This window comes from Xyrauchen texanus, chromosome 22 (assembly GCF_025860055.1).
Source record: "Xyrauchen texanus isolate HMW12.3.18 chromosome 22, RBS_HiC_50CHRs, whole genome shotgun sequence".
In the NCBI taxonomy this organism is placed as follows: domain Eukaryota; kingdom Metazoa; phylum Chordata; class Actinopteri; order Cypriniformes; family Catostomidae; genus Xyrauchen; species Xyrauchen texanus.
The window spans coordinates 3,171,109-3,196,757 of NC_068297.1; the positions used below are offsets into that span (position 1 = coordinate 3,171,109).

The 25,649-nt window shown below is 37.2% G+C and overlaps 1 protein-coding gene and 1 pseudogene across 2 annotated transcripts in view; one reads left to right on the plus strand and one right to left on the minus strand.

The window, feature by feature from the left end:
* Window positions 1-582: 582 nt before the first annotated feature.
* Window positions 583-1,106, minus strand: LOC127662291 (TSC22 domain family protein 4-like; annotated as a pseudogene).
* An 8,047-nt stretch (window positions 1,107-9,153) lies between these two features.
* Window positions 9,154-25,649, plus strand: part of LOC127662926 (transcriptional-regulating factor 1-like) — a 52,690-nt gene continuing 36,194 nt past the window's right edge. For both annotated transcript variants that reach the window (XM_052154329.1, XM_052154328.1), the window contains exons 1-13: window positions 9,154-9,337; window positions 14,396-15,885; window positions 15,972-16,018; window positions 17,153-17,300; window positions 17,612-17,815; window positions 18,166-18,460; window positions 19,667-19,721; window positions 19,836-19,975; window positions 20,319-20,422; window positions 22,607-22,682; window positions 22,874-22,962; window positions 23,339-23,452; window positions 23,890-24,006. In XM_052154329.1, the coding sequence (XP_052010289.1) occupies window positions 14,566-15,885; window positions 15,972-16,018; window positions 17,153-17,300; window positions 17,612-17,815; window positions 18,166-18,460; window positions 19,667-19,721; window positions 19,836-19,975; window positions 20,319-20,422; window positions 22,607-22,682; window positions 22,874-22,962; window positions 23,339-23,452; window positions 23,890-24,006 (2,709 nt within the window). In that variant the 5' untranslated portion in view covers window positions 9,154-9,337; window positions 14,396-14,565. The remainder of the gene's footprint in view (window positions 9,338-14,395; window positions 15,886-15,971; window positions 16,019-17,152; window positions 17,301-17,611; window positions 17,816-18,165; window positions 18,461-19,666; window positions 19,722-19,835; window positions 19,976-20,318; window positions 20,423-22,606; window positions 22,683-22,873; window positions 22,963-23,338; window positions 23,453-23,889; window positions 24,007-25,649) is intronic.

Here is a 25,649-nt window from a genome sequence, read left to right on the forward strand (position 1 = left end):
GTTAAACTACAGTCAAGTTACACTTTAAAAGTGTATTTAGCGACACTACAAGCTTTTAACAAAAAGTAGCTAACTATGCTACATTGAAGCTATTTAAACAAGAAAATCTGTTTAGATATATAACAATCAAATGATTTTATTCAATGCATTCATCAAAATGCATGCACAAATGAACCAATTAATAAAACAATGGTTTCCTCCAAAACCATGGTTACTGCAGTCATGGCAACTACAGAATTACTATAGTAATAACGGTTAAACAAACAGGGTGACAACATAAATAGAACATAAATCTATACTTAATATATACTAATAAAGACACCCTATTTTATATATCTGAATTGAAATATAACGCTAAACAGCGGCCATTAACTAAATATTTCGCTTTGGAAAAAAGAAGGCAAATTCACTTTTACGGCTGCAAAAGAATCAAGTGAATCAGTGAATCATTTATGTAAACTTCGTCTGAAAGAATTGACTCACTAAAAATTAAGCAGAGTTTTCAAATGCTAATTATAAGGAAATTGTTTATTTTAACTGGTTAATTTACATGAACGAGCCGATTCATAGCTGGGTGTGCGTTTAGCCCTCGCACACCCAGCGGCTTAAGTCCGCAGGCTCCGCCCACAGCCCCATCGTCTCCAAGGACTCCAGCGAATGGGCGTGCCTCATGCTCTCAATCACGCGGAGGAGTCCCCGTTCCTCCACCTCCTGCTCCATGACGTCCAGACAAGTCCAGCGGCCGCGTTTGTACGGCTCACCCAACCTCTGGTCCAAACGCACCACGCGGAACCGCGACGCCCCGCCTACGTCCAGCGAACTCTTCCTGGCCGTGACGGGCGTGGTCGGCTGACTGCAACTTTGTTGCATCTGGAGGGCGGGGCTGTGGCACAGGGAGAGGCCATTGGATACTATTTGAGTGGGCGAGGCAGTCTGGCTACGAGTGCTCCGCCCATGGGCGGGGTTTCTGAGTGGGAGGAGGGAGTGGGCGTGGCTCTTTCAGTAGAAGCAGGTCCTTAATGTGAAATACTCTCACTAGAACCTTGATTATAGTCCGACATCACACTAGTGGTTTGGAAGCCACTCCGTTTCCTTCCACCGCTCATCCTGGACAGAGCGCGTGCGAGCGTGTTCAAGTGCGTGAGGTTTAGGTGAGCGTGTTTCATTACTCCATTGGCTCTATGCTGCGTTCGCAACACAATGTGACACATGTAGCGTTTTGTGATGCTACACCAATATTCGTTAGAAAATAAAGCTTGCTACTGGAAAAGCTACACTTAAAATAGCTAAGCTAATGTGACGCTACTGAAAAATGTAGTTATGTTAGTAGCATTGCTACGTTTATTGAACTTCTCCCTAACACTGCGTGCAAAGCTTTTTATCCAGCGGTCTTAGATATTTGGACCTCGTTAATTGAATACAAAGAATGCAAAGAAAGAAACATTTCAGTGTAACAGTAATCATCATTTAAATGTAACAAAAAATCTTAAAAACTTTCAAAGCAACATTAACTGTCTTTAATGCAGTTCTAGTGGAGATGCTTGGCCCAAAATTGTATTCCTGGCACATTTCATCCTTAACCAGTGCAGCAGATCGCCAGCGGGACAACAGTCCGAAGATCATTAGGTTCTTTATTGTCAGCACATGTGATACTAAAGCAACATTTAGCAGCTCCATGTCTTTAATGTGTGAGTGCATTTACACCTGCATTACTATAATCCCTGAGTCAGAGTACAAACAACGTAACAGGTCAAAATGATGACCATATAACTGTAAATGTTGTCAAGATTTACTGGAAAGAAGCAAAAGGCCTCTCTATCTTAAACTAAGAAACTAGTAAGTGAAATTGAGCACGGGTAAGCTTCACTCGCCGGTTTCTACCACAGTTTTGGATATTTTTATTACAGGATTTTTATTACAGGACTACTTTAACACAAAGAGAAGACATGGCAATTAGATTTTTGCCTTTTACAATATAACATCTTGTCAAATGATTTGTATTAATCATGCATAAGGATGTCTAACCTAAGATGTTCAGATCTGTACAGCTGTTTTAGAAACTGCCTTTTAAGAAAGAAAATACAAATATATTGTCATCTGGCTTAATGTAACCTCATCCATTCAATATTCAGTAATCATTAATGACAACTTATATCCAACAACATCAATATGATACACACATCACTGGCTAGGAAAAGTGATATTTTTGAATAAGTTACTACAACTGATAAACATCCAACAAAATTCACCTGGTGGCTACAATGTTGCCACACTTTCCCAGAATGGAAATATTTAATGATGTTTGTAACATCAGCTCATATTGAACTTCCTTCTTAACGGTACACTGTGACATTAAGGTTTAAATCTGTTCGAGTCTCTCATTTAAATAAGATAATTAAAATGTGTAACAGACCTGAACAAGAGCTGCTGTTTAATCCAACCTTCTCTCTCTCTCTCTCTCTCTCTCTCTCTCTCTCTCTCTCTCTCTCTCTCTCTCATCCGGTGTTTGTTTAATTCATATCAATCCAAACTAAGAGAGTGAGAGCTGAGCTTTACTTCAATGTGAGTGTTTTGGACACACCCCACGTTTACCTCTGACTTCCTTAAACTTCATGTCAGTTCAGCAGAGCTGCTGTTGAGAGAACACACACCCTCATGCTTTTAAGAGAGTCTTGTGTGAATGCTTCATGAAATACTGGATGTCAATTGAGAAAATTAATATGCATGACCAAAGTCATTTTTTATTTTTAGTTTTGTTTCTTTTTATTGACTATAACTAATCAGTCCACTGTACACGATTCTGTCTTTTTGCTTTGCATTGTTTATAGTAATAATAATTATCATAATAATAAATGTATATTAGTACTGTCTGTAACTAATCAGGTCACTACACTTGATTCTGTCTTCTGCTTTGCATTATTATTATTAATAATTATTATTATTATTTATTTTAATTTAATAATAATTTAATTTAATATTAATATTGTATTTTTATTGTCATTTTTATTTTATTAGCTATTATTATTATTATTAAAATATTAATATGATTAAATTATGTATTATTTATACACAACCAAACACATTATAATACATTTGTATTATTACTTATTTAATATAATAATAATGATCAAAATAATAATTACGTATTTATTTATTAATTTATATTTTAATTGTTTATTACATTACATTATTTTTTGTAATTTATTATAAACAAAAGTGTATCATAATAATAATAATTTCATATAATGTATAGTTTACTAATAATTTATTATTATTTAACATAAACATTTTAACATTTGTATATATTATTTATATGAATATATTATAATAAATATTGTTATTTATAATACATTTGAAAATTCTGTATAGTGTAATAATAGTAATGTATTATTTATTAAATTTCGATTTTCTTTTTTTTTATGGTTTATTATTATTACATTGTTTATTTTAGTATAACTAATAATAAAATAGATATGATTATTATATAATTAGTGGTAGTAGCTATTTATGATTATTAACAATTAAACTTATTGTTATATTTATGCAAATGATAACAACATGTTTGGATCAAACAACAACACAGACAATGCTGGCAACATTGAATCACCCTAGTGAAACATTTACATTTTAATAATAAAAACTCAAAATGTTGACTATGATTCTAACATACGTTGAACCACAGTTATGTAGAAGCAGCCTAAAGAACTGAAGAGCAGAACTAGTTTGGTTTGAGTGTTATAATTAGATAAAAAGTGAGTGAGTGAGTCTTAGTGTAACTGTGTTTAGAGGATGTTGTTGATGCGGAAGTGTGTTTATTTACAGCACTACTGTAAGCAGCCTGCAGACCTGTCCATGATATCACTGCTTTACAGCTTTCATGTCATGGATTTAAAGTAATGAACTCTCAAGAGCAAACCAAAAGAAGTTGTGGGATCTGATGGCAGTGTACGGGTCATGTGATCAGCGGATGAGGTTTACTGTAACTGCATCCTTCAGAGGAAAGACGATGGATTCAGTGCTTCATGAAGTCATGTTTCACTTTCTATAAAGGTATGTATATATTTGTTTGAGGGCATGACATTAATTCACAGCAGTCTTGTAATATTATTAAACCTCAATGGTCTCAAAAGTTTTTTTAAAGACTGTATTTAATCATGTTTGCAAGTGTAAATGGAACTTCTGATGGGAATCATTACCACAACATTTTATTAAATATACTCTCAGTGATCACATGTTGATATAAATCTCTCTCACCCTTGCTTAGTGTTTTAATACTTTTATAATGTGGCGTATTATTACACTATCAGTATAGAATCCACTGTAAAGAGGAAAGATTATACAAATAATGCACTGCTTCATTATTATCGAATAGCCTGTATATTTGTTTTGCAGCGGTTGGCATTGCTGAATTGCTGATGACAACAATATGTTTCAGTTACAGTAACAGGTGCAACTATGATCAGATAAAATGATGAAGTTGTTTGGTTGTCTTTCTGTATTTCCCACAACATTGCACAACCAAGTACAAGTGTTACATCATTTCATAAGTGAAAAGTTCAACTTTGGATATGTTTTACTTTTAAATTAGGCGTATTGTGGACTTTTTGTGCCAAAAGGTTTGATATTACATGATTAACGTCATCACAATACACATATACCCCTAAATAACGCACTTTTATCGGAATTGCATTTTCATTTCATACAATGACTGTGAATGGTGACTGAGACTGACATACTGCTTCACATCTTTTGTGTTTTATGTAGGAAAGACGATTTGAAGTCATGAAGGTCTGGAGTAACATGAGGGATTTACTGGTGACAGAATTTGTACATTTTCGGGTGAACAATCCTTTAATGGTTTGAGTGTATTTGATTGTTTAATCATATGGAGTGGTGGTGGCGTAGTGGGCTAAAGCACATAACTGGTAATCAGAAGGTTGCTGGTTTGATCCCCACTGCCACCTCCATTGTGTCCTTGAGTAAGGCACTTAACTCCAGGTTGCTCCGGGGGGATTGCCCCTGTAATAAGTGCACTGTAAGTCGCTTTGGGTAAAAGCGTCTGCCAAATGCATAAATGTAAATATGTGATATGTGTTTTTCTCTTTAGCTTTCCTGCTATGGAGATTAAGGGTGATGCATGATTTCTACTCACTGAACGTCAACACAAGTAAGAAAGCATCCCAAAATTGAGTCATATATACTTTGTTTGATTGTGCTTCAAAGGTATATAGCTAATTCAATAATAGTCACAAAACCACTCAACATTGGTAGAAATTGAAACACTTGATCTTTTTGTATTTTATCATTATTTACAATGAAACTGCCGATGGCAGCAAATCTGTGCCAGTATGTTTTCACCACAAGCAGAACTGTTGACCTTCTCAAAATGTGCAAGCGGAGAATTGCGGCTAAGCTGAAAATACAGAAATATCCGAACGTTAACGTGCAACGTTTACATTTACTTACATTAAAAAGATAGAAATGTATGCACTTGATTCAATGCATTGCAATGTTGTGGTTCTCAACTGGTGGGTCATGACCTTAAAATGAGTTTGAGGGCTTTTCTGACAGCTGGGAAAAATCAATGCTAAATGCAAATGATAAAGTGCAGTCGGGGCTGGGAAATGTAATGTGTTAATTTCTGCGATTAATAGCGACATAAATGTATGTAATTAATGCAGCATCAGTTTTTGTCACTTTGCTAATATTTTGGCCCACTTTCCTGAGCCTTAACCTGGCGTATATATATTTCCAGGAGGTACACGCTCGAATCGGCAGCACATGCTAGCCAGGACCGTAGCTAGGGTTTGAAAATTAGTGAGAGGTCCACGGTGAGGTGTCAAGACTTTTACCAAAATTACACCTACAAATGCAACGTATTCCATACATCAAAATTAAATATAAATATTTAAGGACAGAAAACAATAATAATGCAGTTATCAATATTAATACTGATTTTTTTGTCACAGAAAATGCTAAAGATAATTAATATTATCCAATACAATCAATTGTTTTCCATTTGCCAGACTCTTAATTATTTAAAGGTGCACTCAGTTATTCTTGCCCCTTTAAAAAAGTTTTCCTCCTGAAGAAATTAATTATAATTTTTAAACTTATGTATAAAATCATGAGCACTCACATGAGATGACGACTCCAGTCATATCAGTAACCTTATAAAAGCTGTTTTATTCTACATGGGGCAGGGGCGACCTCATGGGGGCTGCCATTTTAGAATCACATGACCAGCTGAATACTACTTGCTTAATATCAAGTAACCATCCTGTTATTTGACACTTTCACTCTGATTGTGAATAATGAATTTCTACAATGGCATCTGTAAGAAAACTATTGATTTTGAATGATGCTGCATCCACACCACTAGGTGTCACTGTAAGTCCAAGATGACAAGAACAAAGAGTTACTGAGTGTAGCTACATTTAATTTGCCTTTTTCAATTAAAGTTAATTAGAACTGAACATATTTACAATGGAGAAAAAGTCATAACTTCATACTTAATTCATGAGTGTCCACACTTTAAAGCTTTTTTTGTAAATGCTGCTTTGTATTTGCCTTTATGACATTTTACACTTGTTCATGCATAGTATCCAGAGTTTAACTATGGTTTTAGTAAGATCGTGTTAATCACAGATAAAAAAAAAAAAAGATCACCATGATTAGATGCAATTATTGCATGTAATTAATTTGTAATAAATAAATAAAAATAATCTATGGAATTTGTAATATCCTAAACACATAAAATAAAAACATCCTCCATTAAAGTGACTTTTAATGCCTTAATATACAATACATCATATTTTTGTAGGATAATAATATTAACATTTCTTACTAATATATACACTATTTCTGGCAAAATACCATAGTTACTACTAGAGTTAATGTTACTACAGTAACTGTCAGGTATATTTCTATAAGGGTGCTGATTTGTGGAATAGAAAGCCTGTAATTACCGTTGTGAATGGAACAATGTTTCCTGTTCCCATCGTCAATGTAGTTTAATATGACGGGCTGTTTAATCTTGTTTAGCTTAAGCACAGAGCCTTTAATGTCTCATATCAGACGGGTTTATAACAGAGAATTCTGTGTCAAATTCAAAGGGGACGCACGCGACTCGCACTGTGTTAACCTCGGGACAGCACGCCGCAAGCGCAGAGCAGGTTTGTCAGATTAGTGAGACCGGCCTGCTTTTACTCTGCTCTCCCCCTGCAAAATGCACTCTACAAAATTTAGGATACCCTCATAGTTGGCCACAGCCATGATCCTAGCACAGAAACTGAATGTGTGGAGCAGTGCACACTTATTCATTACACACGAGGCATAAACACAGGAGCGAATTTACTGTACGAAGAATGGAGACTGCACCCGCAAGTGGTGAACCGGGTGTGGGAGAGATACGGATGTCTTTGCATCGCCCAAAAAAATGCACACTCACTGTCATCTGAACCAGTTGAAGCTGTCCCAGCATGTGCAAGACAGAGACTGAATGGCAACCAGAGAAAATAATAGTTTAGAAATTATAAACTTCAGCATTCAATATGTTTTATATCTGTATGTGTAGTAGCTAACGCATTGGCAATGTACACTTAAGTTTCTCTTGCCAAGAAAGTTTGATATTAATTGAATCTGCCCATTTGATCGAATTATTTAAAAGCCCACTGGAAAACGGCAGAAGGTTTTGCTCAACTTTAAATAACAGCATTTCCATTGATTTTTTTTTGGCATACTTTTATAGACGATTTATACCTGTAAAAATGTGTCATTAACTTTATCCACAAAAAAAATGGAACATTTGAACATTTACATATTAAAATAATTACATTAATTTTCTGTGTTTAATACAACTTTAGCTCAATCGACAACATTTGAGGAATAGATTTGATTACCATAAAAATGTATTTCCACTCGTCTGTCCTTTTCTTTAAAAAATCCCAAATTGAGGTAACCGTGAGTCACTTACAGTGGAAGTGAATGGGGCCAATTTTGGGGGGAGGGTTTAAAGAAAAAAAATTGAAGTTTATAAATTTATAAATGCACTTACATTAATTCTTCTCTTAAAATTAATGTATTATTTGAGCTTTAAAGTTGTTTAAATCACAATTTTTACAGTCATTTTAGGGTTTGTTGACATTACATCGTCATGGCAACATTTTAAGTTCTAAAATTGTCTAAAACGTTACACAGAAAAGGTTAATAAGCAACTTTAGCACACTAAAATCACGTTTAGGTGCATATTGTTTATGTCTTGTGGCTATATTATTTTAAAAGTGTGTATTTAAACGTTTACTGATTGACCCCGTTCACATCCATTGCACAAATGCTGTTGATCGAGCTTAACTTGTGTTGAACCCAAAATAATCCTTCAAAATAAATGATGACTAAGCAATTTCTAAGTTCTTTGAGACAAATTATAAAGTAATTATATTTATGATTATAATTTAATGTTCATTTGAATGCACTATATGTTCCATGATAATTAAAACATATATAGATTCACAGCCCTAAAGTGCAACTAACTGTGAATGAAAACAAAATAAATAGGCTTATCAACTCTTAATCAACTAACTAGCACAAATTCATCTATTACTTGGAATAACAACTATTAAAAATAATAGCCAATTACGAATATACAAGTTTTACGTTAGACATTAAATAAGCTGTTATGCATTTCATGGAAATATACAGGGTCACTGACAAATAAGTGATCAAAATGAGCAATCTTCTAAAAAATATACATAAATAAAATACATTATTTAATGACTTTAAAATGTCAAGTGATGCAACCATCAAGTGAAAGGCTTGAAATATGTTCCTTGCGCCTTGAACACACGTGAGTGTACTCAAATGAATCCTAAAGTCATTTCTGAGTCACGAATATCAAGAGGTTTATTCCACATGACCGGGAAACAAGGGCCTTTTCATAAATATGTCAAACCAATAGTTTCTCCAGTGTACAGATGAAGCCCCCCCAAAAAATGCTTGAAACATTTATTAGCAGGTCGAGAAAATAGCTTGTGGTGATGTTCAGGAAGCGTCACGGCTTAAAAGAAAAAGATGACATTTCCTGAACTATCTTGAACCCTCTCACGCCTTCAGACGTCGCTTTTGCTATAAGAGGACATAAGATGAATCTATTACTCAGCAAACTAAACTGACTTCCCTTTGCACATTTCACAAATGCTTTTAAGTTATTGACTTTTTCTCTGCTGTGTGTCGATTGTCTATGTTTGTTGATTTGGCGATTCAACGCTTCTTCATAGGTCATTTTGAGAAGGCGACCGTCACTAAAAAAGTGGCTTGTGGACATTGAGAAACTAAAGAGGTAAGAACTATCATTTGTCACTATCGCTGAGGAGGTTTCATGATTTGCAGTGGAGAAGAATGCATCTTTGAAAAATGGCGAAAGACTGCATCTAAACCTAAACATTGATGAACATTGGCTTTTTATGTACATTTAACATACTGTAAACTTAAACTTGACATTTAAGTATGCTGTACTTTTGTGATAACATTTAATGACCATAACAATGGTCACAGTCAGTGCATGCTGTCTCACAAATACTTGCATCCATTTGTATCGAATGCTGGGATTGCTTTTTAAGTACAGTCAAAAGAAGTTAAAACAAACTCAATCATTGAGTTACTCTAGTCCAGTGGTCGGCATCCTTTTTGACACGGAGTGCCATTTCTTATTATCCTGGTCAATGACGGTGCCGACAACCCCCCCATCAAAAACATGCAAATGTATGCGATTTTTTCCCATTTTTTTGTGTAAAACTTGATGATTATGATATAATCACAATCCTGCATTTTCAGAGCATCTAAAGTGCTTTAATGAAAGTAAATGGTCTGCACTTATATAGCACCTTTTTAAGCCTTAACGGTATTCAAAGCACTTTACACCATGACACATTCACCCATTCACTCACCAATGGCAGTAGAGCTGCTATGTAAGGTGCTAGCCTGCCATTGGGAGCAAATTGGGGTTCAGTGTCTTGCCCAAGGACACTTCAGCATGTGGAGTCATGTGGGCCAGGATTCAAACCAACAACCTTGTGATTAGTGGCCGACCCGCTCTACCACCTGAGCCACAGCCGCCATGTAAGCCACAGCGGCTTATTTGATGACTGATCACAGAATTGTGTGGAAACTTATATATCTTACATTATGTCACTGTAATCATTTAATCACTAGCATGCAACAGTGAGAGAGAAGAAGACTATTTTATTTATATGACGTTTTTCATACCTGATTTCCAATTTGCACTTTGATGTAGCCTAATCCTTCCTCATGCTCACGCCGCGTGTTTTCATCAGATGAATGGGAGGCTAAACGGTATTAAAGTGTGACGAGACTCCCGCTGTGCATGCAAGCCATTTGCGCATCACTATTAGCCCTTTTCAGTGAATCGCACCTGCAAAATCCTAAAAAAATCCTATTTTGAATAGACTCCGATTTTTGAACCCCACTATAAGGGTGATTTTTAAGGGTATTGCTTTTAATCATTTAATGTAATTTTGAGTGTAGGTATAGTTTAAGGAGGGTGTGTTGGAAATCTCAAGGATTAATAGAGGTGTTTTTCTTATTGCATTAGGTGACACTGAATTTTGGCGCAGTTTGACCGAAGCAAAGCGGGCGCGTTTACTCATGCAATTAACCGAAAGTGTTGCGTTGCCGGCTTCTGATGCACAAATGGCTTGCATGCACTGCACGAGTCTGTTGAGTTACTGCAGTGTTGTCACATTTTTACTTTTGTTTAGCCTCCCATTCAGTTCATAAAAACACTCTGCCTGATCATGAGGAAGGATTACATCAACTGGAATGCAGGTGCAGAATTTTGATAAATAAAATAATCTATTCCTCTCTCGCCATCACTAGCGTGCCAGTGATTACCCCATGCCAATGCCAATGTTGGCACGTGTGCCATAGGTTGCCGACCCCTGCTCTAGTCAAACATGGAACAGAGTCAGGATGTTTGCTGTGGCATTGATGTTATAAACCAAACCACATTAGTATAAGTAAAAATAATGACAGAGTTTTAACAGTTAACTGTATTATTGTGACAAGTGAGTGTAAGCTGGGTTTACCTCAATAGTGCATAAAGTTCAAAGCTGCCGCTAACTGGTAAATGAAACTTAAAGTTGAGGTGCAGCTGAAAAATAAACTCAACAATAATGAGGTTGAGATGTTTTAACAAATAACAGGCCATACCGAAATAATAACATGCACATAACAGTTGTCATTTTAATTTTAAACATGTGAATGCACAAATTACTCTAAAGTGAATCTTATAAATTGAATAAGATCATAATTAGATTATGTTATTTTTAATGTAGAGGTAAGGGTGAATGTTCTTCAGATAAAGTGTAAATCACATGCAACTTTGAAAAACGAATTGACTTTGAATTACAATAATAACATGGAGTTATGTTATTATTAATATTATCCATTTATGTTAATGTACATTTTATGTTATGTTTATTTTGTCAGAAGAAAGACCATTTAGGAATAACAAGTTCCATACAGTATTATTTATTTATTTTTTATGTTATTCCATTTTCTCCCCAATTTGGAATGCCCAATTCCCACTATTTACTAGGTCCTCGTGGTGGTGCGGTTACTCACCTCAATCCGGGTGGTGAGGACAAGTCTCAGTTGCCTCCACTTCTGAGACCGTCAATCCGCGCATCTTATCACGTGACTCGTTGTGCATCCGCGGAGAGGCTCATGCTACTCTCCACGATCCACACACAACTCACCACACGCCCCATTGAGGGTGAGAACCACTAATCACCACCACGAGGAGGTTACCCCATGTGACTCTACCCTCCCTAGCAACCAGGCCAATTTGGTTGCTTAGGAGACCCGGCTGGAGTCACTCAGCACACCCTGGATTTGAACTCGCGACTCCAGAGGTGTTAGTCAGCGTCAATACTCGCTAAGATACCCAGGCCCGCCCCATACATTATTATTTTAAATCTAATAGATTCATTTTACCATTATCATCATCATATATATATAAGCATAGAACTGAAACAATGATGTATTAACAGGACTTAAAGTAAAGAATAAAAAAATACATTATCAAAGAAAATATAACATAATCGGTAGATATATTACTACATGAACTGCTGTAAGAATAACTGTCTAAAATGAATTATGTGAACTATTAACCTTTAATACAAAAACCATCTTAATGTGACACTTATCTCAATGTGTTGCACCAATCAGCAGAGAGGTAGATAAATACTCCTGTTGCTGTTTTGTCTCAGTGTTGGCATGTTTCGCAACTAATTATAGAAAGAATTGTATTTATTTTTGTTCCATTTTTTGTTTCAGTTTTGTTTGTCTGTAGACATGCGTTGCTACTTTTAAGTGTATTTTAAAAGTTCTAACAGTCAACTTGTTCCACTAACTGGTCAGTGTCTGGGGATTTCACACACTCAGTAAATAAAGTGAAGATGGAAACTTTCTAAACCACAGAGCACACTACAGCTTTTGACACTTAGATGCTGTTAATCTGATTCAGAGTTAAACATATGATCTGTTTTCACAGTTGAACAACAGACACAAACATATTGTCCTCTCTCAAAGCCTGTGCAAGCCAAAGTATTTACATACGTTTATGTATTTGTGCACTGCTTAAAATTCTAAGGATTCTAGGACTTTTAGGGGTAGGAAAAGCGTGTTGCAAAGTACGAAACATACTAAGTGAAATTTCAAGGTGTTTAATTGTACAGTTTTGCTATGAGAGTTATTCAACTCCCACAAGGGAGCTGTTTCCCGTAGCAACTTGTGTTCAATATGTTTCTATGCCATTTTCTTTTAAACCTCTTAGATACAGATCAAACTGCCAATGTATGTTCAAAGGCAGATCATGTGACAGGAAGTGATAAGGTGTCTGAAATGCATACTCTAGATTCAGATTGAGTCATGGTGTGAATTTACTGTACCTACTGTGGGTGGAAAAATAAGATATTATTAGTTTGCTATAAGGTCAGATCCCTTTTTGTTTGAAGGAGCGACTAAATTAATCTATCAATTTAGGCTTAAAAAAAACAACGTTTAAATCTACAATGATTTTTATGTACTAAAGTTACATTGCTTTTAGGAAATGGCCCGTAATCCTAAAGTGTAAATAATAGTTTTTATGATCTACTTAAGATTGAAAAAGAGCACTTATAGATCGCTGAAGTTTTTCATGTTCTGAGTTACAGTGCTTTTGAGAACGGTTTGTAATTATCAGATGATTTGTATAATGGTTTCTACAATCTACTTAAGGCACGGTTACACATACTTTTGAAGGGCGAAATTCTGCAGGTGAAGATGGACTAGGCTGACATTGAGCATGTGTGAAATAGGCCAAAAAAATGTATGACTTCCAAGCAGACTCTTTTTATGTTGCATTTTATACTCTGGGAGATTGAAGTTAAAAAGAAACTCACCGCTAAAAAGATATCCTTGTCCATTGTGAATATTAAGTGTAGTTGTGTACATGCGATTTCGTCAAAGTTCACCAAACTTGAACTCCAAGCGAAATCCATGAGGGGAAATCCTTCACCACCGGAGGTCCATCAAACGAAACTTTCGAACTGCTCAGATTCCCACTGAAATTATTGTATTTCGCCTGCTGAATTTTGCCATGTAAAGGTATGTGTGGCGTACCTTAAAAAAAGAGCACTTGTAGATCTTTGACGATTTTCAAGTTATTCTTAAGCTACAGTGCTTTTGGGAAAAGTCCCATAATTCTAAGATGATATGTCCGATTCTTTCTATGTTCAGTACTCAGTACTCGGATGATGGTAGTGTAGTGGTTTAAAGCACATAACTGGTAATCTGGTAATCAGAAGTTCACTGGTTTGAGCCCCACATCCACCACCATTGCGTTCTTGAGCAAGGCACTTAACTCCAGGTTGCTCCGGGAGGATTGTCCCTGTTATAAGGGCTCTGTAAGTCGCTTTGGATAAAAGTGTCTGCCAAATGTTAATGTACTATTTACTTACTATGTGTGGCAGGGCGGAGGGCGAGGCCGAGTCGTGATCCTACACACCTGGTCCCGTATTAGGCTAATCAAGCCTCTGAGGTATAAAGGTCGACTGCAGAGGGTCGTGCGGGAGAGGGAGATCGTTAACGGACATGTCCGTCGTGTGTGTTTATGTTGTCTTTCTCCCGCACGACCCTCTGCAGTTGACCTTTATACCTCAGAGGCTTGATTAGCCTAATACGGGACCGGGTGTGTAGGATCACGACCCAGCCCCGCCTTCCGCCCTGCCACACTATGCTTTTGGGAAACACAATGACGGTCTTATTTTAAACAAAATAATTCTACAAATGTAGAAACTGAAAAAACATTTATTCCATTTCTCTTTTTGTTTTTAAGGAATTACCTATTATTGAAATTCACAAAGAGCTGCACCTGTGAAGACAACCATTTGTTGCACCTTGCAGAGTCTGCCAAAACGTTTCATGACATTCAAACCACCATGAAATCGCATCCCCTCAAACCATTAGTTTAGACAGTAAGAATAGTGGCACTTTAATCTTTTAAAAATGACTGAAAATATGTATGAGACAAACCAGTTCACTAACCATACCAACGGAACCTATTTGTTGGGTACGCCTCACTATGGTGCACCTAACATAAACTCAATTCAGTCATCTCCAATGTCCCCACACCACAACCACAACCACGAGCAATTAGCATCTCCGGTCACACCAGGAAATGAACTTTCTCCAGTGCTTGACATGCCAGACAGTGCTGTGACTTGGGATTATAATCAGTTTGGAAGGCCTGGCCCCTCATCATGGGGTTCCTGTTCTCAGGACGAACTGTCTGAGACCTCTGGTTCCTCTCGAATCTATCCTTATAACTCTACATTTACTTCCAAATACAATGACAATGCTCAATATCCTCAAAGGTTGGATTCGTTCTCAAAGGCCTTTCCGACTAAGAACCTTTACCTTTTCTTTGGTGATAGTAACAGGACAGATGAAAATAACTCAGAAAATAATCACATTTCAGGGGTTTTGCAGTTACCTCAAAGTGAAACCCTTTCAGATGGGATGGATAGACAACCCTTGGAGTCTCCTATTTTTAATCCAATGGCCATTCAAGCTCAAACACAATCAATATGTGATCAGTCAGGGTTTCATCCACCAGACAGTCCAATGCATGGTCTTTACCAAAACCACCAGCAGTTTAATTATGCGTACCAGCAACACAAACCAAAAGCAACCAACTTGGAGGAGGTCAACAGGGGTCTCCATAAGCCACAAAGCCCTTGGCATCATCAGCACGGCTATCAAGTCCATCAAAGTCAACTAATGTCATATCCAATGGCCTTGCATCAACAAGAACAGCTTCATTTGCAACACAGAGGAACGTTTGCATGTAAAACTCATCTAAACTCTCAGGAGGGCCATGATTCTTCTCAATCACCAACTTATGGCCACAACCAAGACTATAAGACACCAGAGCAGCAGACTTTGCAAGGTAGTCACAGTTTGAACCTTATATCTCCAGATTATCAGGACCTGCAACACAGTTGTGTAATTTCCCATGAAAACGGTCCTTACCAACACCAGCAGCCTCAGGAACTCGTCCAATCAATTTCTCTAAAGCAAAGAAGCATGTTTGATGATGGTCTTTTGGCGTCGTTTGACAAACACTCCTCTGCACCCAACACACCAGTGTATTCTAGTCCCCAAGAAGATGGCCAGTCTGGTTTAAAGTTCCCCAGCAGGAATGAAGATCTTTGTAGTCCACATTATCAGAGCAAGCATTCAGGGGGCAGTAAAGGCGTTCCACTGACGACTATAAGGGGAGATATTTTTACTCATCTAACCTTGCATACACCTCACTGGCCACAGGTACCGTGCTTTTTACTTTAATACTTTATTATTAACTATCTGGTTATGCACTTTGGGCTTCTTAGTAATTTATTTTGTCCTTGCAGACAACTTCACCTGATATTCATGCTGAAGGCATTTCACCCCATTACAGGTTTGACAATCAGAATGAATCATATACTGCTACCTATTTGAGTAGTTGATGCTTAACTCGTTTTTAACCCTCCTATGTTATTGAATAATGGCACCTACTTTTTCGTGGTCAGTTTTGACCAGAACGGAGAGTGATGTTAATTATAATGTTTTTTCTTCTCTTGAGTAAGAACAATAAAAGTATGCATTTCAAAAGTATGCATTTCTTTTGGGATTTTATGCTATTATGATCTTATTTACATGTAAACTTCTACATTTTCCATTAATTTGTATATACAAATAAGCAAATAAAAAATAACAATAATTAAAGCTGCAAGCAGCGATGATGCACCATGGTGCACGTTGGGGCTGATATGCCAGGGGAATGTCCCTCCAATTTATTTGAGCTTTTTCTTGCCCTTAAATGTTGTTAAGAGTGTATCACAGTGTAAAACATGTAATTTCCTGTTGCCAGTAGGAGGTGTTATGACTATAACTGAATATTGGCATGTAGATGTATTCAGGCCGGGACTATTATCAAACATGTGAAGTTTGGGGCAGATTGGACATTGAATGTTTGAGTTATAACAACTTCCTCTTTCATGGTGATACATCTAACTTCGTCAGATGGCCACGGTCACGCCGTGCAGTGAAAACTCAAAAGCTTTGCAATTTAGCATCGACAAGGCCGTTAGATTAGAATAACCAAATATGAAGAAGATCTGATGAAATCTCTAGGAGGAGTTTGTTAAAGTACGAGGCCTGGAAATGGCAAAAACTGAGCAAAAATTTAAGAGAAATATTTAAATGGTTGACTTCCTGTTGAGTTTAGGGCCTGGGTCCAAGACACTTTTTTGTAGGTATTGGCATGTTACACATGTGTACGGATTGTCATATATGTAGGTGAAACGTAGCGTAAAATGCACATTGTTGAATGTTTGTAGGTGGCGCTATTGAGCCATTTTGCCACACCTAATTCTGAAACACATATCAGATGTAAATTCTCACCACTTCTGATGCGTGTGCAAAATTTCATGAGTTTTCGAGTATGTTTAGGCCCTAACAAATGTAATTCATTTGGGGAAAAATTATTAAATAAAACTCCTAGAAGAACAATATTGTCCTCGCACCATCGGTGCTCGTGTTTTTGTTTTAGGGCCGAAACTGTGCTGATGAGTGGGGAGAGATCACGCACTAAGATGACTTGCACCGTCTGTCAGAGGGAATTCAAGAGTCTTCCAGCCCTGAACGGCCACATGCGCTCCCACAGAGGATGCAGAACACATCAGTCATCTCCCAAAATGGTAAGAGCCACAAGATTTCATCTTAAAGGGATAGTACACCCAAAAAAGGAACATTCAGTCAAGATTTACTCTCATGGGATCACAAAAGGAGATGCTAGGCAACATCCTCACACTACTCTTACTATTTATAATAAAACAAGAACATAGTGACCAGAGGTTGTCAAACTCTTCAAAGAACAAAAAAACACCATAAAAGTACAATAAAAGCGTCAAGACATCAAAAAGTTTCAGGGATTTTCATCTTTGGGTGAACTATCCCTTTACTGGAAAACTGTTGTCTTAAGTATACTAATTTTTAACGTTTCTTTTAGCAGAGAAATGGACAGATTCATCTGTCTAGTGAGGTTTCTCAAATCAACCCCATCATCTTACCGGTGTCTGTTCCGGTAAAGGATTGCCTAGTCAACTCCAAACTTACTCTCAGTCCGCAGCGTCACCAGAAAGATGACCCAAATGCTTTATCTAAGCCTTGTGCACAGCCACCCCTCGCTTCTGTGCAAAACCAACCTTCCTGTGTGAGTTTTTGACATTTGTATAGGCATTTTTATCCACTGTTTTGAAAATTAGACCAGCTTCAATGATGAGATCTTGAAACATCACTTAATGTATATGGTTTGCAACATCTGAGGACAAAACTTGATTTAAGTTATATAAATCTAATAGGTTTTTTGCATTGCATTGCATTGTTTGAAATCCTTAAAGACCCCCTGAATTCAAAATTGGAGTTAAGTCAAAACATTTTTGTCTGATAAAATCCAAGAAGAATGTAAATGTCCGCCCCTCAAATTTCAATTTGATTTGCGACGGATATGTTTTCAGATTGGTTCTACGTCGATAGCTAAATTTTCTCACAACTCCATTCTAGATAAAGAGATCAGTGTTGGATAGAAAATGTGTACCAAAGCAGGAAAAGAAAAGGTACCATCACTGTCTGGTTCCTTTAATGATTCCTCCACTCAGCGGCGGTCAGGAGTCCAGAGGAGCTGTGCTCTTCCGGAGTCAGCTGCGGTCAGCAAGCAGTATGGGAGATGATGTGCCCTACACCCCTCCACCCATGCTCAGCCCCATACGCCCCGGGTCAGGCCTCTTCACAGCGGTCAATGGAAGGGGCAACATTGGGAGGGCAGTGTCTGCCATAAATGCGCACCACTCTCCAGCTAGTAAGTGTTAATTTTTTCGATTTCATTCATTGGGTCTATATCATGCAATGTTTTCCTGATGGATGATAAATGGACAAAAAATATACAGTAGGGACCAGTAGAAGACTTAGGGGTTGGCTATTTTTAAGCAACGACCTACAATACCCTAGCAACCAAATAGGAATGCACTAAAACCTCTCTGAACACTTTAAGTCAAGTGTACACTACAAGACTTGCAGTTGGCACTCTACAACTCAAAGTCTTGTTTTTGTGCTGGTGCGCACATAATAGGACTGATCGCAGACTGGGTGCATCAACTGCACGACCATTCACCCCCGACTGTACAGATGCGTTTTGGGTGATCATTCATTATGTAGTGCTCCACTGCTGTGGCACAACAAGCTCATTGATTCTAAATGAGAGCGCCCCAAAGTTGTTGGCCTCGGGGTGGGGTGGGGGGGTGTATGTGATTCTAAATGAGAGTGCCCCAAATTTGTTGACCTGGGGGGGAGGGGGTGTATGTGATTCTAAATGAGAGCGCCCCAAATTTGTTGACCTGGGGGGGAGGGGGTGTAAGTGATTCTAAATGAGAGCGCCCCAAAGTTGTTGACCTGGGGGTTGGGTTGGGGGGTGTATGTGATGAGAAGATGCCACCCTGGGTGACTGCTCATGTCGACCATGCCTAAATCCGCCACTGGCAACTGTGCCCGCCCACTTTTTCGGCCATCTTGTTTCTGGAAGTATATTTAGAATTTAATTTCTCCGTAGGGATTTCATAAAATCATTCATAAAAGAGTTCTAAGCCATGAACCAAGTCAACCAGCGCAGAAGTGAATCACAACAATACATTTGGATTTCATTGCAAATATTCAGATAAATACACAAATATTTAAGTTTGAGAGTGTAAGGAGAGCGATTTGATCATAGTGCGTCATGGGAGTGGTGGGTTGTGATTGGTGGATCATTTCTCTTCAGGATCATGGGTAGTGAGTTTTTCAGGAATGCCACTATTTAACATAATTATAACTATTTTTTAATAACGTTGAAATAATGCGGACTGATGGCTTTAACAGAACTATCGATTAACAACCTCAAAGCTCATGGTAGGACTGTCTTTAAAAGTTAGTGAGAAAATGAATGGGATGTCTGGAAGGAGTATCACGTCACATTTGCTTTTCTCATCATATGCATCAATAACTAATAAGCATATGCATTTATAACTAACAGGTGATATGGACGGCTGTGCGGTGACTTCAGCAGACAAAAACATTCATGTAACACCGTAAGTATTTGTTCTGTTTTATAATCACAACAACAACATTAGTTACAAACGCCATCTGTTATTCACTGTATATAATCTGCTGGTCAGTCACTGCAATTTACACTGTTAATGCAGTCGGATAAATATTGGCAAAGAATTTCAAGCCAACATCCCGGAAATGAGGAGTCAGTCCATTACAGAGAAAGATACCCATAATGCTGTGCTTTTATGGATGCCCACTGAAGACCTGGAGAACACAGACCACCAGCGGAAAGGTAACATCAGTGCCTTTAATTTCATCGACTTTTGTGCTAAAGGAGTTCAAATGTGTGTTATAGTAATTGTACCATGGGTGTTTTTTTTTGGCACAATTTAGAAAGGACCATTGTCAAATCTTTCCACTCAGTAATATAGTTAATTAGACTATATGTAAACTGTTTATAATTGCCAAGCAACATAGTAACTTGGTGCATTTTTAATGGTTACAGGTGTGTGTCAATTGGCTATGTGAATTTAGAGTTGGAACTATCCATTTAAAATGGTTTATTTCTTTATTGTGCAAACCAAAGTGGGAAAAAAACTATATTTGTCTGCCTGTCTATGTTATTCCCATTTCAGTGGACAATCTTTTGAAAATGGCTTGCTCTAGTGTTCTACCAGGAGGGGGAATTAATACTGAATATGTCCTCCATTGTCTTTTTGAATGCAGAGGAGATATTATGGTGAGTAGCCTACACCGAAATTTTTCATTTGTGCTCAATTAAAACATGTTATTTCGTAAAAGTAAACATTTTTATCTAAGCATCATCATGTTTCAATCCATAAGTATAAAACCTTGTCATATATATTAGCCGATTTGAGTTCATTTCAATGGTATATAAAATAAATATATTTGACATATATATTATTATATTTGAAATAATAATAATAATCTGTTGATTGTCATTGTGTTTTGTGAGGTCTGCTACTTTAGCCAGTAGTGCAAGGTTATCTAATGGACTTCATATGTAGCTTCTGTTTGTCATGTGGTACATGATAAAATGTGTTTCCAAGGAAACGTCAAAATGTAAAGTGTACTAATAAAATGTTCATTTAAATTTGACTAAATTTAAAGGAATATTCTGGGTTCAACACAAGTTCAGCTGAATCGACAGCATTTGTGGTATAATATTGATTACAACAAAAATGAGTTTCAACTCAAGACTTTTTTTTTAACCCTTCCTTGGTCTTAGCAATCCGTTGCCACTGTTGTACTTACAGGGTCAAACTGACCCTCTTTGATTCATTACATTCATTTCCCCCCAACAACTGATCCTAAATCATCAACCTACAAATTAAAATGCAGTTTTATGATCTTCTGGCCATACTGAGTGATTTGTATTGTCTGTGCTTCTACATAAAAAAGGGTTGATGTATGTTTGTTTGTGTGTGTGTGCGCGTGCGTGCGTTCATGTGTGTGTACAGTATGTATGTATTGTGTGCATGTATGTTTGTGTATGTGTGTAGCTCTGTGTGTGTGTGTGTGCATGTGTGTGTACAGTATGTATGTATTGTGTGCATGTATGTTTGTGTATGTGTGTAGCTCTCTGTGTGTGTGTGTGTGTGCGTGCGTGCATGTGTGTGTACAGTATGTATGTATTGTGTGCATGTATGTTTGTGTATGTGTGTAGCTCTGTGTGTGTGTGTGTGCATGTGTGTGTACAGTATGTATGTATTGTGTGCATGTATGTTTGTGTATGTGTGTAGCTCTGTGTGTGTGTGTGTGTGTGTGCATGTGTGTGTACAGTATGTATGTATTGTGTGCATGTATGTTTGTGTATGTGTGTAGCTCTGTGTGTGTGTGTGTGTGTGTGTGTGCAGTATGTATGAATTGTTTGCATGTATGTTTGTGTATGTGTGTAGCTCTCTGTGTGCGTGCGTGTGTGTACGTGCATGCATGTGTGTGTGTGTACAGTATGTATGTATTGTGTGCATGTATGTTTGTGTGTAGCTCTGTGTGTGTGTTATCAAATATGTGTTTGTGCATGTACAATATGTATGTATTGTGTGCATGTATGTTTGTGTATGTGTGTAGCTGTGTGTGTGTGTGTGTGTGTGTGTGTGCATGTGTGTGTACAGTATGTATGAATTGTGTGCATGTATGTTTGTGTATGTGTGTAGCTCTGTGTGTGTGTTATCGCATGTGTGTGTGTGTGTGTGTGTGTGTTTATGTACAATATGTATGTATTGTGTGAATGTATGTTTGTGTATGCGTATAGCTCTGCATGTGTGTTATCTAATGCGTGTGTGCGTATAATTCTGAGTTTGAGTGTACTTCTGAATAACATAATGAACTGTTTTGCCATTTTACAGCTTTCTCATCAGTATTTATATTAAACTGACCCTGTAAGTACAACATAGGCTCTTTTGTAAACACATGACATTTGGAAAAAATTACATGGTCAGGAGCAGATCACCTCTGTGGAGGATGTTATGAATTTTCAGGCCAAAAAGTTGAAGAAGTTAAAATCCAAAATGGGCCAAATTGGAAAGGTTAAAAAACAAAAATGGAGGTTACAGTGAGGCACTTGAATGGGGCAAATTTTTGGAGGGTTTAAAGGTGTAAATGTGAAGCTTACATCCGATTTGTAAGGAAAACTTACAGTATTAACTTGCATTTTTAAGTTAAATGTACTCACTCAAAAAAATCGTATTACAAAAAGTTAAGTAGACGTGACTTGTTTACGCACTTCATTATCGATATTATGTCATGTAGTGGATTTTACTTAGAAAATCAATGTGCAAAAACATGCAAAATCAAAATGAAATAAATCTTACCAGTCATTTGTTTTTCAGTGTATTTCAATATTTTTTAATTGCTTCCAGGGAATAAAATGTTTTCTTATAAAATGTCTTTTATCATCCAGAATACCCTCGAAAGACTTCTCTTGCCAACACTATGGAAAAACAGATCCAGCGTTAAAACAGACTATCATTACGCAGGTGTGGCTGGAACTATTCAAAAGATTGTGTACCTAAAATATTCAATTTAATTTTGTCTCACTTTTACTGTAAACAGTGACCTCATTTATAAGTATGCCTTCCTGAGGAAGTATGATATCATAAGTCAAGTATTAAAGGAACATAAACTATTAAAATGCACCACATTACAATATTTCCTGTTCTCTCTCTAGGCTCAGATAAGTGGACTCTTCAAGAAAAACGGCAGCTGAACAAAGCACGTTTAATTCATCACAAAGACTTCAATCTAGTCCAGAAAATGGTAGTTGCAGTTCTGCAATAATGACACAATCCTATGTTTTATATTAAATAAATACATATTTGGGCGGCTGTGGCTCAGGTGGTAGAGTGGGTCAGCCACTAATCACAGGGTTGGCGGTTTGATTCCCGGCCCACATGACTCCACATGCCGAAGTGTCCTTGGGCAAGACACTGAACCCCAAGTTGCTCCCAATGGCAGGCTAGCACCTTGCATAGGAGCTCTGCCACCATTGGTGTATGAATGGGTGAATGAGTCAACTGTGTAAAGCACTTTGAATATTGATAAGGTTAATAAGTGCAGACCATTCACCATATCCGTCCATAAATGCATAACACACTTTAATTCGTTTGTTTTGCCTACTGTGATTTGGTTTTAGGTCAAGACGAAGTCAGTTTCTCAGTGTGTTGAATACTATTACACATGTAAGAAGAGCTTGCGTCTAGGTTCAAGAGGTAATACAACTATTACTACACCTGTTCAGAAACGACAGGTGAGTTACAGACCAGTTTTCTCATCTGTAATACTACAATATTTGGAGACTTAAAAACGCACTTAAAAATGTCTAAATATATAATTGTAATGCAGAACAAAATATCAAAGCAAGTGGAATATGCAAAGAAAAAAAAGTTCGATTTTGCTCAATGAGTTGAACTGGTGATGCAGTGATTTATGTAGAGGATGTATGAAGTCAATACCCCTCAAAGTATAGTTAATTAGTTCTACGAACATGTGGTCAACCTAACAAATGAGGTCAACCTTCTGCTTGAAAAGTGTGCTTCAGCTTTCTTTCTTTAAAGTAAATGCCACTTGGTTTGATATTTGTACATTTAAAAACAATTGTAATAACATTCCTACATAATTTAAGTGTGACTTCAGTGTCCAAATTCATCTTGAGCCCAATTTTTATGCCTATATGCCATGCATTAGGGGGACTGGTTGATAAGCAACACCGCACAACCAGACAAAGTAGCCAAGTGCCAAACCAGGAACTCTGAAATATCGGACAACTCCAACACTTTGTTTATCAGTGAGGTGTCAAATGCAGTGAGTATCTGTGAACAAGTGCACTTCAGTACTGAAACCTTTGGGTGCTTTCTCCACTTCCTGTCATTTACTAGTATGTCCCCACACCTTTTCTCTAAAATGCTGTATACTGCCTCTGCATTCTCTTAAACCAGTTGTACTCTCTGATCTGTACGTCAAGCGTATTAAAGGGATAGTTCACCCAAAAAGGAAAATTCTCTCATCATTCACGCACACTCATGCCATCCCAGATGTGCATTCGTTTCTTCTGCAGAACACAAAGATTTTTTGAATATTTCAGCTCTATAGGTCCATAAAATAGCTAAAAAAAAAAAGTACATAAAGGTAGAACAGAAGTAATCCACTCTGCAAAACTCTTACTTGGTTTTTGGGTGAGAACAGACCACATTGCACAGCAACGCCAACACCCACAACACCCTAACATTGTGGTTGTGAGTTTTGAATGGGCAAGCATCACTCACATTTTCTTCATGTATATATATATATTTTATTTATATATAAATACTTTAACAGTTTATCTTGAATTCAGCAGTATCCACCATATTCCTAAATACGGAAGTGTTCCATGGTTCCTTGATTTGCAGTTTGCAGTGTTTTCACTTGCATCGGCACATGTTTTTAGCAGATCATTTGATGGCTTGCATATTACAGTAAATTGGCAAAGAACATGTGGCTCCATAGTGACGACTTTATAGATTTGCGATGACATTCTTTTGTAGATGACATGAAGTGATGGCCCGTGGCAGGGCCCAGACTAAAATAAAAATACTTTGGAGCCATTGGCTTCTAAACTGAAACATTTATCAGCCAAATGGCTGTTTTTAGTTGCCAAATCACACAATTGCTCGATTTAGAAACAAGATATAAAGCTGAAGAACAACACTGCTGATACACTGATCCTCAAAGCAGATATATATATATATATATAGTGTCTATTATATCTGAGTGCATAAGTTTGCATTCCCCTTTTGTCTCTTAAGTTTTCGCATCCCTTTCAGAATTTATACAAATATAAGCGATTAAAGGTCTTTTGTTAAATAGTACTGCCCTTCAGAATCTACATAACATATTTTTACATAGTGTAGCAGACATATAGTGTGTTGCCTTTTTGAGCATCAAATAATGTTTGCATCTTCTGTACTAGTTGTGTGCGTCTCCCTCAATTGTCTTAAGTGTAGAAAGCTGGATCTCACATCTTAAATATATATACAGTATATACAGTATGTCTGTGTTTGTTGTTGCATGCAGCAAAGGGTGAAAAGTGGCGCTAGGCATATTGGTGCACTCTATAGATGTACAAAAACTCATAAGATGATATCTGATGAAATTGCATATGAATGTACACAACACCACTGTTGCTAATGGTGACTAGATTTTAGATTATTGTCACAAATCATTTGAGATGCAGTCTGGAGCCCTGCGAGGTTAGTTACGTTGATATCATGAACTATTTATGATTTGATATGACATCCAACAACTGGATGCTGTTGTTCTCCATCTGCATCACTTGTTTCGGTAGTTTTTACACTGATTCTTGGAGCCTGTCTTGTGGCAATCAGAATCATCATGTTTTGATTATTGGAGGGGTTTTACCTCCTCCCCACCCCCCACGGAAACTACACCCTTGACTGTAATTGAACATC